This window comes from Labrus mixtus, chromosome 16 (assembly GCF_963584025.1).
Source record: "Labrus mixtus chromosome 16, fLabMix1.1, whole genome shotgun sequence".
Classification (NCBI taxonomy): Eukaryota; Metazoa; Chordata; class Actinopteri; order Labriformes; family Labridae; genus Labrus; species Labrus mixtus.
This window is the reverse complement of record NC_083627.1, coordinates 2,693,956-2,710,325: the sequence shown is the minus strand read 5'-3', so window position 1 is coordinate 2,710,325 and position 16,370 is coordinate 2,693,956. Positions and strand designations below refer to the sequence as shown.

At 37.6% G+C, this 16,370-nt stretch overlaps 2 protein-coding genes across 2 annotated transcripts in view; one reads left to right on the top strand and one right to left on the bottom strand.

Annotated features, from left to right (window-relative positions):
* tmem268 (transmembrane protein 268) overlaps positions 1-4,399 on the bottom strand; it is an 11,175-nt gene extending 6,776 nt beyond the window's left edge. The window contains exons 1-3 of the mRNA XM_061059607.1: positions 4,206-4,399; positions 1,769-1,895; positions 1-20 (exon numbers count right to left, since the gene is read on the bottom strand). The exon at positions 1-20 is cut by the window's left edge and continues 80 nt beyond it. Coding sequence (XP_060915590.1) covers positions 1-20; positions 1,769-1,798 — 50 coding nt within the window. The 5' untranslated portion in view covers positions 1,799-1,895; positions 4,206-4,399. The remainder of the gene's footprint in view (positions 21-1,768; positions 1,896-4,205) is intronic.
* Positions 4,400-6,618: 2,219 nt separating this feature from the next.
* Positions 6,619-15,654, top strand: neu1 (neuraminidase 1). The gene is made up of 7 exons (XM_061059407.1): positions 6,619-6,826; positions 7,240-7,429; positions 8,741-9,003; positions 10,720-10,902; positions 12,356-12,575; positions 14,162-14,401; positions 14,500-15,654. Exons 1-6 carry the CDS (start codon positions 6,740-6,742, stop codon positions 14,380-14,382), a joined length of 1,164 nt encoding a protein of 387 aa, XP_060915390.1. The 5' UTR covers positions 6,619-6,739; the 3' UTR covers positions 14,383-14,401; positions 14,500-15,654.
* The last annotated feature ends 716 nt before the right edge of the window (positions 15,655-16,370 follow it).

Below are 16,370 nucleotides of genomic sequence, written 5' to 3'. Positions count from 1 at the left end.
ATCTCAGAAGTCACCACGTCCTACAGAGAAATCAATCATCTTTTATGTCAGAGAATAACAGAGAACACTTAAATAGATGTTTAAGTCGGCTACAGACATTTCTTGCTATGAATCAACAAAAAATGGAATTGTATAAGTTCCTCCTGCTGATATCTGTCATCATCCTCAAAACGGGGAAACAAAGTCAGCATGAAAGAGGATCCATGTGACTGAAGTCATGCATCACTCAGCATTATATTACAAACCACTGAATCATAAAAACATGACCAAAAGTCAGCAGTTTGAGAAGGTGATTGATGAAGGAAACCGACACTTTAATTACAAGAGAAGGAATTATTTTAGTAAAAAAAAGGCAGAATATACAATCATCATGTTTATTGATCTAGAGGTGTCAAATCTCAGTATGTCAGACGGTACTTTAGAGAGAAAAAGCTTATAAACTAATGGATAAACCGCTCAATGTTAGAAACAAAGTAATGAATTAAAAGTTAGTTAGTGCATTGGAAAAAGTTAGATATTAGCTGTTAATAAATGTAAGCTAATGGATAAACAGTTAGCCAAAAGTATTCATACTATGCTTAAAGTAGGCTTATGGATAATCTACAGAAAGTTAGCTAATTATAACAGTTGATATATCCTAGTAGTTATAACATAAACAAAGGGATAAAGAGTTGATGGCTGGCTAAAACCTGGCTAATGACTTAACTGTGAAATGGCTTACTTCGTATTAAAAGTAAGCTAGCTACAGGGATTGGGTAAACACTTATTATGTACTGTTAGCTTTTAAATTATGGGAAAAACTGTCTACAAGAGAATAGATGGCTTTACAGTAAGATAGATTAGCTTGTTGTAATAGATAAATATTTTATTAAAGCTTAAAGTCGTGAATAAACACTAAAATACTAACGCTAAAGTTGGCTAATGGCTAGCTAGCGTAGAATTTGTTTGAAAAAAGGTGAAGACAAGAGGATGTTTATTAAATTCAGTAGATAATAAAGTTTAAAAAGTTAGTCAGAGTTAAAAATGTCGTTGTGGTTTAAATAGTAAACTTTAAAGGCTTTATATGTGATTTTTTGATCCAGCAGATGTCGCCCTTGAGCTCCAGCATGAAACCAAAACAACTCGCGGTGCATTGTTGTGTTAGCATGCTAATGCTAGCGATCTTTATTCTGCTCGTATCTTCACACTGCATGTAAATTTACCTGAAATGAGCGTGATCTAGAAACACAGTTAAGCAGTGAGTACAGTATGTTATTCTTCTTTTCTCTAGTCCCTCAATTAAACAACTTTTATACACGAGGGGAGGAGTCAGCCGGCCGTCCGGGCGATGTAAACAAAGTGAAGATAGGACTCTGAAAACTCTGAAAACATCACAGACAGTGGGACTCGGGTGTTACACCCATTGTAGACAGTCATGACTCACAGAGTTATTTTCAGAGGAGATACTTGATTTATATTATATTTAAGTGTGAAAAATCACATATAAAGACTTTAAAGTCATGAATAAACACTAAAATACTAATGCTAAAAGTTGGCTAATGGCTAGCTAGCGTAGAATTTGTTTGAAAAAAGGTAAAGACAAGAGGATGTTTATTAAATGCAGTAGGTAAAAAGTTTAAAAAGTTAGTCAGAGTTAAAAATGTCGTTGTGGTTTAAATAGTAAAACTTATACAATGAAAGGGTAGATATAAGTACAGCTCCAATATATAACAAGTTTGACTACAGCAGTCTTAACCCTGATGAATCAGTTGTACATAAACATACCCACTTCACTTCTACATGGCGTGTTGTGCAACATCCACTGTTATAATCCATCCATGATGAATGGCGCCAATGAAGAGAAGGCCTTTCGCTGTTGTCCCGGTCATGTAAGGGTTTGCAGCCACATTCCTGATCTGATACAACAGTTAAACGTGTCAGGCTTGAAGAGGCAAAGCATTCATGCTAAACGACTGGAATCTATTTCTGCACATCCTCTAGATAAGCCACAGCTTTTTTTTTTATCACTGATTACAATCCCTGATTATTTTTAAGTGACTATAGAAAGACGATAAGGCTCGACCAAACCAGAGCCTTCCTGCTCAGATGCTGAAGAAAAGAATAGCACCCTCCATAACATGTAGAAGGTATATGCATCAAGTTATTAAGTAACCAAAGGTGAAAAAGTGTGAGCAGCAAAACACACTTCATAAAAAACAATAATATTTTTTTTAGATTATTTTTTATTTGTGAATTTTATTTCATTCAAACAAACAATAAAGTTAAGAAAACATAAGATCTCAAAATTTTAATGAAAAGGAGCAGAAAGAAGACTAATCTTATAATATCTGCCCCTCTTTCACAAAACATTAATTAAAACAAAACACAACACTTAATTCAAAAACAATTAAAATAAATTGGCTGCAGGCAAACACAGCCACTGGCAGCCCCGTTGTAGATCCTCCTTGCCAATTCATTTTACACCGTGCAAAGCATATCACAATACAGCATCACGAAACAGAACAGTACATCTCACTGACATATTTCCTAATTTTTCTTTTAAACATCATGTTTGATTCTTTAGTTTCTCTGTTGAGATTGTTCCATAAACCGATTCCTTTCACAGTAAAACAACAACAATAAATGAGTTAGAAGGGAATCTTCCTTTCAGATTCTCGTTGTTGTAAAACATTTAGTATTGATTGTATTATTGGATATGTCCTTTTTTTTTTTTAAATGTGAGTTTACATATACACTATACTGCTTAATGGAACAGTAGAGTACTGCATCATGTATGAATGTGTGTAATAGACTTGTCCTCATGCACTGGATTTCAGGGCTGTTGCCTTTTACTGTAATGAAAAAGAGCTGATCTCATCTGCTGTCAAAGATTATGACCGCCATAGTTAGAGGACCAAATGTATTTTTTTAGTCTTTATATCTGCTTATACTTGAACAGCTTTTACAATAAAATGTCCAGAATGTTATTTTTTATCACAGCGGTGTATGCATGCTCTGTTCATGGAAGATAAGAGGCAACTTAAACCGTTGCACTGCACCAGAAGAGGGAGCCTTCACAGACCACTTCCTGTGATGTTTTTAACAGCTCTTGTGTCTGCGAAAGAAAGGTGATAAAACGAAATAAATAGAAATACCGATTAGAGGCACAACCAGCTCTCTGTAGATGTCCTTCTACCCCCACTCTCTCGCCTGCCCGTCTGTGACGCTGCCACATTTCACCACTGAAGTGTGAAAACACTGCTGCAGCTGTAATGTCAACTCTTTACCTCTTTCTCAGCCTCGCTCTTTTGGCTTTACTCCTCTCTGCTTTCATCTACCGTCTCATTCTCACTCCCTTGAATGTTAAGAAAGTCAAACTAACTCTGGGCAGAGTTATCATTTACTGCTAACTTTGTAGCTTTACACAAGAGGAGACCAAATTATAAATATTGTTCACACAGCACAACCAGAAATGGTACTTTTTGTTCAGTGTTGGAAAGAGGAAACAGCATGATTTCTATCATGAGCATGGTGAAAAACTGAACATGCATTCTGTTATCTAAAGGCTGCATCTTATCTATTTTTAAACCCATGTGTGTTGAAAGTTACTTTTATATATTCAGCGGGTTGTGTCAGGTCGAGGAGCGATTCATATTCATCATTTTAAGTCAGTTGAAACCAAAAGTGGAAAGTTCAACGTTGCAGCATTTTCATGTTTCTTCTTTTTAATTCTGCACTTATATCCTTTTGGGTTTTTTTGCCACTACATTTTTTTTATTATTTTTTCAACAGAAAAAACATCAACAACATAACATCAGAATAATTTCCGGACATTTAGACATGTTTAATTTTAGGTCATAACCTAAGTAGTGCAGTTCACAAGGGGTCTTTAAATAGTTTCTCATAATTGACATGATAAAATAAAATGAAGACTAAAATAAAAAGTAAAACAGTGAAAGGGAGGTAAACAACACAAAGTTGTCAGAATGAGTGGGGCAAACCACCTAGCACCTTATCTATTGACATGTCAAATATTGTCTCCATTTTGACCATTTTGCATTGTACAAGTCCTTTCTCACTCTCAATAAGAAAGTCAGTCTTTCCATCTCATGAATCTCTTTCATGAAAGTTAATGGAAACAGTTGTCCAAGAATCTGCACATATACCTTTAAGTGTTTGCTGTCACTCCTTGAAAACAAAACAAAACATCATCAAGTGTGTCTTACCTGTATTTTAGATGAAAGTCCATCATGTCAACAAAAGTGTGATGATTATAATCCCTCCTCTGTCGTCTAGTATTTGTTTCCAGATGTCCACATGGTGATAGATTGATTCAATGCAGAGCTGCTACTGCACCCTCAGACTGTGGCGTATGTTACTTTCACGCTCAGATGAGACTCAGCAGTTTCCCTCCTACTTCTCCTTCTCTTGGTTTCTCTTCTTCCTTCTCTCGCTCTCTTGTTCTTTCTCTAAGCGTGTGACTCAGATCAGCCGGCCTCATGACTGCAGGAATGTGGTCGTTGGTTCTCAGCTCACACAACACTTGAAAGACTTTGTATGATTAGTTCAGCCAATTTTTTTTTAATACTGTGTGTATGCAGAGGCCAATTAAGAAAGCCTCAGACCTTTATTAAAAGTGACACATTTGATCTCAGTTGGATTTTTGTGAGTTTAAGTCTGGCTTCTCTCGATGAAAATGTTTCATGATTAATAAAAAAATATGTTAAAGTCCTCAGCATTTCTGTTTGTTTTCAGTGGCATTATGTCAAACTTTTCACAGAACTTTTTATGAACTCATGAAGTCCGAGGATATTTGTGGGGCAGTGCAGGATTTAATTCAATGCAGCTAATTCACACGGTGATAATGTAGGGAATAATAGTGGGGAATTTTAGGAGAACAGCTGTTTAAACATTATAAAGAGAAAGGTTAAACTAATAGTACATTAAAAATAAGAAGGTCGATGTGCCCTGAACAACATCAGGAAGATCAGACTTCACCTGTCAGAACATGCTCCTCTCTGCATTCATCTACCGTCTCATTCTCACTCCCTTGAATGTTAAGAAAGTCAAACTAACTCTGGGCAGAGTTATCATTTACTGCTAACTTTGCAGCTTTACACAAGAGGAGACCAAATTATAATATTGTTCACACAGCACAGGCAGAAATTGTACTTTTTTTTTCAGTGTTGTAAAGAGGAAACAGTATGATTATTATCATGAGCATGAACATGCATTTTTTTATCTTAAAGCTGCATCTTATCTATTTTTAAACCCCTGTGTGTTGTGTTTAGGGTTCATGCCATAACCCTAAAACAAAAGCTTAATATACAAAAACTGAGTTTGCACACTTGAGATGAAAACACTGCTGATTTGCACTAAAATTTCAGAGTATGTTTTAACTTCAGGAGGTAAATGCCATTTCTTTTTAACTGCTTTGTCAACAGAACTGAAAAGTTTTAGATGGAAAAAAAGTGAATAGTATTCAATATTGTAAAAACTGTCATATTGGCCTCCAATAACTGAATAAAAGTATGAACCATATAGCTGAAAGTGCTATGATTCAAAACTCTGTATTTTGCAATCTTGTTTTATGATTTACTTATAGCCTACAGGATTTCACTTTAACGGTGGCAATGTTCTGTTTTGTTTTTGTTTTTTTTACAGAAAAGCCTGCCCCCTAGTGGATACAATAAGTTAGTTGAATAAATGATATTGAGCTGCAGAGATAAATAAATACATTTACTGTAAAAGTATATTCATGAAGGGAAATTAATAACATGCAGTCTTATTACCATCTGTCTGCTTGCAGCATTTTTCTATGACTACACATTTATTTAACAATATTGGGAAAAATTACATCAAGATCTACCACCTCATAGTAGAAATATGTGCAACAATTCTTATGAAAACAACAAATCTACTCAGGATATGGTAGGATACTTGATGAATATGTAGGCTATATCCATAAAAAAAAAAATTCTTAAATAAAAATGCATCAACCAAAAAGTTTACATCAGTGGGAAGCTGTGTGAGCTCAGTTATTTAAAGAAGACGCTGTCACATGTAAGTGTGAATTAAATTCAGAAGGTAGTTCTGCGAAGTCCCATGTCTATTGTCCAATCAGATTGCTTGGTTTCCATTTCATCCACTTTTCATAAAATATAAACTAATAGTAAATAGCTAACTATTCTGACGATATAATTTAAAATAATAATAACACCGTAAAAGAAAAGTACGACAGAGGATTAGGGCCACGTTAAATTATTATTATTTTTTTTTAATTTTGAGAATAAAGTCGTACATTTACGACTTTATTATCGTAAATGTACGACTTTATTATCGTAAATTTACGACTTTAATCTCGTAAATTTACGACTTTGATCTCGAATTTTTTTATTTTTTTATTTTTTATTTTTTATTTTTTATTTTTTATTTTTTATTTTTTATTTTTTTAACGTGGCCCTAATCCTCCGTCGTAGAAAAGATAGGACATTATTATAAGAATATTATTGTTTTATTACAAGACATATTTTAATCTTTATTCAGCTCATAGACAGGTCGATATGTAACTTTTATTTTGGTGGGTACAGTAGTCATGTGACCGCCCTCTCAGGTCATATGACCCACACAGTGAGGCGCTGAGCAGTTTGCACATCTCTGTAGATGAGCTGAAGACAACGCTTCCGGGTTTTTTGTTTCATTTAAAGATTCATTTTTATAAGACGACTTCTCCTCAAACCTTTTGAACAGCTGCTCTGACATGGAAACAAGAAACCGGCTCGCTGCTCTGTCTCTCCTTCTCTCCGCAGTGTTTTCCTCCTGTGTCTTTTTGATAAACCCCAAAGAGGTACAGTAACTAAAAACTATCCAACAGAAAGCGCAAAGCAGCGCTGCTGTTTTGTGTCGTGAGGTGCACATCAGTGCACATCAGGTTTAAGTTTAAAAAGTGTTTCAGTAGAGAGGTGGTAAAAGTGTTAGCAGAGCTTCATTTAAACTGAACTTATACTTATTTTTATTTTCGTTTTAGCTCAACACAGCTTTTTAAAAATGTGTTTTTATTTATTCTGTGCAAACCACATCATAATTATTTATAAGAGATAATAATTGTGTAGACTTGTTTTGAGATTTTCTTAAATGAAACTCTGATTAAAAGAATTGCTTCCTAATGTGGTGATCACATGCTCGTCTTACCTGTCAGCTGATTCAGGTAAACCTGCCCTAACTGGTTTATGACCCTGTGTGTGTGTGTGTGTGTTGCAGATTGATCCGCTGCTGTATGAGGAGCAGCTGCTGTGGGTGAGCGGGGCTCAGGGGGAGGTCAACGCCTTCAGGATCCCACTGCTCAGCTTCACCCCTAAAGGAAGCCTGCTGGCCTTCACAGAGGGCAGGAAGTCCTCGTCCAGCGATTATGGAGCAAAGTTCATCGCAATGCGGCGGTCCACAGACAAAGGTAGGACCACCGGAACACGATCACCCAGTCACAAACACACATGATGACACACCGGCTGTAAACAAACACACATGATGACACACCGGCTGTAAACAAATTCAATACTCCGCAATCACATCACCTGACCAGAGTTTGCTGATCATAATCGTTTTTTATAAAGTTACTTATTTTCTGGAGCTCTCAGCTTCATCTTCAGGCCCTCATGAGGGGTTGGAGTTTACTCACAGAGGAAGAGGATGTTGTGAAAAATGTCTTCAACCATCATTTACAAAGTCGAGACTGAACCCCTGAGTTCAAGATTCAGAAACGGGCGCTGAGCTGAGAGACAGGAAACGTTTCTGTAAGACTACAGAGGAACAACACTGACTTGAAAATCTCCTTATTTCAGTTTTTTTCAGTCATTTTGGTGATTTCTCAATCATCCTTTAAATTTGCAAAACAGCGAGGGCAAATACTCACAACAACACTCGTAAAAAAGCCCATAACTTGCTTTAAATCCTCAGTTCATAATAAGGAAATGAAAATGTCAGTGAGCAGGTTAGTTAGTTGCGGAGAAGTAGGAAATAATGTCGTCTGTGTGGGCCACTAAAAAGCAGGACTGGCGGTTCTGGAGGTAACTAAAGGGTTAACTCTGGGTTCTCAGTCGGCCTGCTACAAAAGTGGATCACTTCTAACCGGGGTGAACTTAACCACGGTACCTCACGCTGATCACCTGACCTGCTCCGGAGCGGGTTCTGGATGTTTTACTGGCTCCACATCGATCTGTTTGTTACCTTCAGGCTGCGGAGAGAAATTTAAAATAACTGTCATCAAGAGAAAATCTGAGAATAAAACGGATTTAAGGAAACAACGAGGAGTTATTCTAGTCATTTCTTACATGTACTAAAGATGGGAAAGAGTTATGATCAACTTTTTATTTGTGCTTTGACTTTGATATGTTAGTGGTTCCAACTAAGACAACAAAATTCAATGGGAAAAAAAAAAAAGCTTTCTTCTGCACCAGAGTATCAAATCCTGTACTAATGTACAAAAACATTCACATTTCAGTGTCATCACTGTACGGTTATTACAAGAGTGGACGTCTGCATTGTATGACACAAATGTTTACGTCATCAGATATACTGTGTGATGACAGAAACTCTACTGTGAGACATATGCGGGCATGATGACCATGAAAGAAACTGATTGACCTAACAGGAGGATGTGCTCAATATGCATCAGAAGACAGAGTTTAGAGAAGACCTGATGTGATATGTGGTGGTCTGCACGCATGGTGCACAGGTGTTTGAATCGTCTCCTCCGTCCCTGCAGGTTCCACCTGGTCCCCCACCACCTTCATCGTGGACGACGGCTCAACGCCGGACGGCCTGAACCTGGGCTCGGTGGTGGTGGACGAGGAGGTGGGCTCGGTGATCCTGGTCTACTCCATCTGCTTCCACCTGTACCACTGCCACCCGGCCAGCACCATGATGGTGGAGAGCAGGGACGACGGCCTCAGCTGGAGCCCGCCCAGAAACCTCTCCGTCCAGCTCGGCGTCAAGAACTTCGCTCCCGGGCCGGGCTTCGGAATCCAGGTGAGAGGACGAGAAAAAGACAAACTGAATCATGGGAAGTCTTGAGCTGTTCTGTGGTTGGAGACGGAAATTTAATCTGGGCTAAATGACTTTTAATGCCTCGTGGAAGTCAAATTGGTAGAGTTGTAGTCAAGACCACACTAACAGAGACCAAGACAAGCCCGAGACCAGAACACTCCGAGACCAGACCGAGACATTTAGGGATCGAGACCGAGTCAAGACCAAGGCAGGGCGAGACTGAGGCGAGACAGAGACCATAAATATCAAAGAAAAATCTTCATCTTGTGAAGCAGGCGGGTCACTAAGTTTCTGGATGTAACCAGGGGGAAAAAACAAACAAAGTAATTTGTCCTTTAACAAAGAGGTGTTTTCGGGTCGCTGGTGACGCAGTGGTTTGTGCGCGCCCCATGTATGGAGGCTGTAGTCTTCCAAGCAGGCGGCCCTGGTTCAAATCCCACCTGTGCCTCCTTTCCTGCAGGTCATTCCCTACTCTCTCTCTCTCCCTGATTTCCAACTCTATCCACTGTCCTGTCTCTCAAATAAAGGCACAAAAAGCCCCAAAATAAAATATAAATAAAACAAATAAATAAACAATAAAAAAAAGAAAGAGGTGTTTTCCTTCTAATCAAAGTAATGATGTGGAAAAATAACATATCAATCGAGGTCTTGACCGGTCTTGATTTAAAATCCGGAGTCCCCCAAGACCGAATAAAAATGCTTTCGATTCCGAGACGAGACCTTCAAAAAGACCAAGACCGATTTCCAGTACGACAACACTACAAATGTACCAGTTTGAATAAGATAGCTTCAGGTAAGTCTTTTAAACACCTAAAGTTACTTAAAGTAAAATCACGTCAGGAAAAACCTCCGCTAGTCTAAACTTAGATTTTATTTTATCAGCTTTTACAACAGAGAAAAGTCAATTATTTATACTCCAGTTAGCTTTATACATGATTCAGTGTTCAAACCTGCTGAGCTTTAATTACAATGCAGATTCATTTTTCTGTATTTAAATGAAAGAGGAAGTTTTGAGACATTTTTTTAAAGAAGTGAAATTCTGTGTGTCTGTGAAACTGGTGTTAATATCTGATCTGTTCCTCTTGTAATGTCTGTATAAAAGTGTTTTTATTCTGTGGTTTGTGTCTCAATGCTATGTACTGTATGCTCAACCTGTACAATATAATAATGAAATGTTTCTATAGTAACAAGCTCAACAATGTTTGTATTAATCCCATTTATTCTCCAAAATGAGAGCGCTGGTTCAGATTAGATTTCCCAGATTTGGGCTTTTTGTAAACCTGCATGTTAGCTGCATTAAAAGCTGACTGGATTTGATAGCTTTGCAGAAGAGTCAACAGATTCATTATGTCATTAGAGGAGATGTTGTAATTGTGTAAATGAGTGGCTTGTGATCGCTCATGCACAGTCTGATCGGAGCATCTGTCCAGTTATTGTTTGTTTTTGCCCATGCCACTTTTTGTGACACTAAACCTTCTGTTGTCCCGCAGCAGATCAGTCACTCTGGATGATAAACATGGTTCATATTATGAGATATTAGTGGGATGAATAACCTGTCTGTGTCATGCATCTCTTTGTTTCTCAAAGATTGCAGCAACCTCCTTTTATTTGTTTTTTTCTGCTCACACTCGCACAAAACTTGTCTGTATTTGCATCATTTCCTCATTGTGTGTGTGTGTGTGCGTCTTTGTTTAACAGAAGCACTACCAGCCAGCTAAGGGGAGGTTAGTGGTGTGTGGTCACGGGACGCTGGAGGGAGACGGAGTGTTCTGCATCCTGAGCGACGACCACGGGAAGAAATGGTACAACGGTGCCGCGCTGAAAAGTATTCCTTACAACCAGAAGAAGAAAGCGCAGGACTTCAACCCTGACGAGTGCCAGGTACAAGAACATCTGCTTGCTGTTTGTAAAAATCACACATATGACTGTAGCGTGAATAGCAGACGGTGATACATTGAAATATATTTTTTTAAATGGTTACAACTTCTCACAAAAGCGACAATCTAAATTCCCAATATTAAAGTACTGACTTGTTTCCCTTAGTGATCCAGTGTTGTGCTCACGTGTCTACAACCATCACAGTGACTGAAAAGCTAAATGATCTCTCTTCCTTCTTTATGATGTCCTTACACTATAGATGTGTCACTTCCTCTTTGCAAATTGGAGATATTTTAACAGCAAATGCATCACCCTCTGAAAGGTGTTCCCTGAGAATTATCACCCAGCTCTGCAGCTCTATTAACCCTTTGAAGCCTCAGTGTTCAGTGTTAGATCTCTATTGACCTGTAGAGTCAGCAGGTTTTGTTTCTACAAATTAAAGTCTTTATATGTGATTTTTTGATCCAGCAGATGTCGCCCTTGAGCACCAGCATGAAACCAAAACAACTGGCGCTGCATTGTTGTGTTAGCATGCTAATGCTAGCGATCTTTATTCTGCTCGTATCTTCACATTGCATGTAAATTTACCTGAAATGAGTGTGATCTAGAAACACAGTTAATCAGTGAGTACAGTATGTTATTCTTCTTTTCTCTAGTCCCTCAATTAAACAACTTTTATACACGAGGGGAGGAGTCAGCCGGCCGTCTGGGCGATGTAAACAAAGTGAAGATAGGACTCTGAAAACATCACAGACAGTGGGACTCGGGTGTTACACCCATTGTAGACAGTCATGACTCACAGAGTTATTTTCAGAGGATATACTTGATTTCTACATTTAAGTGTGAAAAATCACAGATAAAGACTTTAATAGAAGAAGAAAAAATTCTTCTCCTATGAAGAGTTTTTTTAGCTGCTAATGAAACTGACTGAAATTAATAATGATGCCACTATAAGACAAAAAAAAAGACCAACAGTGAAAACATAGTTGAGTCATTTGAATGCTAGTAACCACAGTGTAGGTGTCAAAGTGAGATCCAGCATGCTGCAGAAATACTTTTTTAAATGTTCCACAGCAAAGATTCACAGTGAGTGAAATGTTTGAGTGTTAAAAGAAATCAGGTTGAGATTTTTAAACATCAAATGTATTCTTTTAGTTTACACGAAGAGCATCTCCTAATGAAGGCTAGTGTTGTATTGTATCCTCAGAATGTGTGAATGGGTAATAATCACTATGGCGTGGTCTGTCTGCTTTTTATGGAGGTCACTGCCCCCTAGTGGACAAAATCAATAAAACTGTAAAATGTGTATTTTTAAACATTGAATTTACCTGAACTGTTGTCATGCTTTCGCTGCAATAATAGCAATGTGTCATAAATTTAAAAACATTTTCAACTGCTGAGCATCAGTAAAGTACACCCCTCCCTCCCCCCTCCCTCCCTCTGTGCCCCCCTGCAGCCGGTCGAGATGACAGACGGCAGCATCGTCATCAATGTGCGGAACCAGAACAACTATCACTGTCAGTGTCGTCTGGTGGTCCGCAGCCTCGATGGAGGATTGTCTCTGCCGGTAGAAGAGCTCTACTTCGACTACACGCTGGTGGATCCCGCTGTAGCGGCCGGAGCTCTGCAGAAAGACGGCGTGCTCTACTTCACCAACCCCGCCAACAAGCAACACAGTAAGACTGGCAAAACATTAAGAGGCAATATGTATCTCCTGTACTGCACATTTCTCTCACAGATGCTGAGTACTGGAAGTGAAAGTAGTTTGAGAAGTGTATAATTCTCTGTTACAAAACATATTTTTTCATGTAAAAGTAATGAAGTACAAGCAGAGAATGGTGACACTCACAGTAATCTTTAAATACATCTGTCTCAGGATCTTAAAATTATTACTTTGTTGGACCTGGATAACTATGTTGGTTTTCATAATGATCATGTATTTCATTATCTCAAGAAAACAAAAGACAGACTGTGCTCAGTGTTGCCATCTCTGCATGTTGCCATGGCACTACTTCTCTATGATGAAAACTAAGATAAGATAATCCTTTATTTATCCCACAACGGGGAAATTTACATTGTTACAGCAGCAAAGATTGCAGACAAAAAGCGAACACAGTACACAATTTAAATAAAAATTAGAAATGTACAAAAAAATAGATAGATACGACAATATAGATTTAAAAAAATAGATCAGCTGAGCTGCAGTTTTGACAAAGTACCAAGTTAAAAACGGTATTTAGTTTAATGCGATACCGGGTTGATTGTCTGGAGATTACAAAGCTTGTTTCCTCCAGATAAGAAAACGATTAACCTGATGATCATGAGAACAGAATTTAACTAATAATTTCAAGCCAACAATTCTTTTTGATGTACTTCACTTAAGTCTTACTGGAATATTTCTTCATGTTTGAAATATTTGTCTGGTCCAGTTCTTTGATCTCCTCCAGTCTTGATGGCTCTGCTGCTTGTTGAATCACATGAAAGTCCCGTCACATGCAATTTTACATTTTCTGTCTTTTTTTTTACTTTGTATTAGTTTAGTGGTGAGCAACTCCTTTTTTTTTTTCTTTTTTTTTTAAATTTGTTTTAAACATCCTGTTTTGGTGTTTGGTTTATAATTTTGCTGCTACAACAACACGTTTAGACTTCCAGGGATCAATAGAGGTTTATCTTTTCATTATATATTACTGTTACAGTAACAGGTACCTGACCGCTGTAAAGGATAGCTGATACTGTCAGCTGCTTGCTTTGGGGATAAAAATGTAATTATGTTTTAATTGAAGTAATTTGTTCATTATGAAAGGGGCGTTTTCCTTCTAATCACAGTAATGACGAGGGAAAATAACCTATCAATAGAGGTCTTGACTGTTTTTTTTTGGGACAGATAATGCAGAAAAAAAGAGGGTTTGGGTGAATGTAAATTGCTGATGTCATATTGTGTGTCTAGCAGATACTCCATAGTCTCTGACCCCAAGAGTTTACAACCTCTCGCCTCTGTTAGCAGTGCACAGAGCATCACAGCTGATCTAAAGAGGGTTAGCACGCACACAAAAAAAACCACATTCCAAATACAGTTATTTTTTAGCAAATCATCTTTCTGAGAAGATTTGCGTATTATCATTGGTTCAAAATAGTTTCATAATCCATTCAGGTGTATTTTCATTTCAGCCACCGTATCTGAAATCTGTATATCTGTCCACCACTGCACATGAGTAAAGGTCAGTAAAAAAGGATTTGAACTTCATGTCATGTCTGCCCTCAGGAGTCAACCTGACTCTCCGCTGGTCTGTGACGGATGGTAAAACATGGGATAATAAAGCTGTGCAGATATGGGCGGGGCCAAGCGGTTACTCTTGCATCACATCACTGGACAGCGGTTCTGCAGAGGACCGGAAGTTCATCTACGTCATCTACGAGAAGGGACACAAGGACTATGTTGAGACTGTGTCGTTCGCCAAGATCCACCTGTTTGGAGGGCGGTAGAGCTCGTGGATCATGGGAGGTGAGCAGACGCAGAAGCATGCTACGCTGATTTGTCTAAAACAGACTCGGTACGAGAACTACCTGACAATGAAACCTTGTGTTTTAATTTCATCTTAGGTTTGTCTCCCAGATTCAGCTGAGTGGAGGGAAAAGGGAAATGGAAAGATGCTCACTACTCCCACGACTTTCTCAGGAAGATAAAAGACTTTTAATCACTTTATCACATTGAACCAGGAATGTCAAATATCAATGTTTGTGATCTGAAAAACTCAAAAGTTCTCCTTAATTAAATCATTCTCTTCCCACAGGTGATTGAGTTGCAAATATCATGTCTGTCTTTTTGCCCTAATTGGTTAATAAGATGTGTTTGTCACGCTCCCTGTTGGTAAGCAAAAAAAAAAATGGACACCAGTCACTTAACAAGTAAATCATTCTTTTGTGTAAATATCTGAAGTGTAAACATCTTTATAGTGTAAATCAACATATATTCTGTACAGAATAATGAGAATACTGCATCGTCTCAAAATCACAGCCTAATGTCTTTCAGTGGTTTTCTGGAGGTCTGCAGTGTTTCCCCTACCATTATATTAGGGGGGTGGCCTGGCTCCGCCCCCCTTGAAGGTCAAGTTAATACAAATTTTATTTTATTTTATTTTTTAATTTTTTGCTTTTAATTTTAAATTTATTTTTTTTAATTTTTAAATTTTCAGATTCATTTTTGGGCTTTTTGTGCCTTTATTGTAGAGATAGGATAGTGGATAGAGTCTGAAATCAGGGAGAGAAGTCGTTTAAGGATACCTTTCCGATAGAACAGGACAACTGTCATTAAAAGTAACACATGAACACCAAGATTCCTTCAAGTGTTCGTGTCTGCGTCCGTAACTGAAAAGCTAATTTCTGAAAATCAAACACTCAAATATGATCTGTACTTGGAATTATAACGGGGACTTTTTTGTTGCCTTCATTAAGATGTGAATGTGCCAGGAATACATGTTGATTGTAAGGTCAGCTCCGCCTCTGTAAATGCAGAACTACTTATAATTTAAGAATTTTTAGAAATTTAAGAAATGTGTGTGTGTGTGTGCGCGCGTGTGTGTGTGATTAAATGCAAGAGGGGATAGGGTGAGGATATTATGTGACCAAAGTTTCCTTTCTTTTGATGTTTTGTAATCTGAACTCAGCCCAGCATTGAACATGAGTAAACAATGCTTTGATGAAGGACACTATTGGATCTGTGCAACCTGTAGAATAATAAATGATTTCTAACATTAATATATTTCCTTTTATTTGTTCTGAGCACAGCTGATCTGTTTTGCAGTGTCATTTCTTGAATAAGTCTTAAAAAAGTCTTAAAAAAAAAAACATTAATAGTATTTTCCATGTGGACAATGACATGAATGCAGCATATGAAGGTGTTTTTAATCTGATGTGGAAGGACATTTTCTCATTTGAAAGTTATATCTCTAATAAAACTGCATGCTGGAGGTTTTTCCAGGTGAGAGAATGTATGCAGCTACGTACCTGTAAAACATGATATGCTCATTGTTCTAGAAGAAACAGATGTTAGAATATTAAAGACTTTCTTTTTAAAGGAAAGATTAAAAAAAAAAGTTAAGCTTTAGCTTTTTCCAAAGGGCCTTTGCTCCTCAGAGAAGTAAATAATTGCCTTGGTCATCAACAGATAAAGGGGATTGTACCACATTGGGGATGGAGCTAAAGATTTTGAAATGATTGATTACTTTTGTAAACTATTTTTGATTGGTTATTGTAGGCCTATCCATAAATTCAGAAAGTAGTGCAAAGTGTACATCTTGTTCTTGAAGCATGAAGTGATGCAATCAAATGTATTTTGCCAGCCAACTTACTATCATAGGAGTTTTAAAAAAAACATGACATCACATCATGCAATTGTATGTTTCTTAAAATAGCTATGGATCAATTAAATCGTGACAGTGAATTGATTAATCGACTTATCCTGCACCTTTATA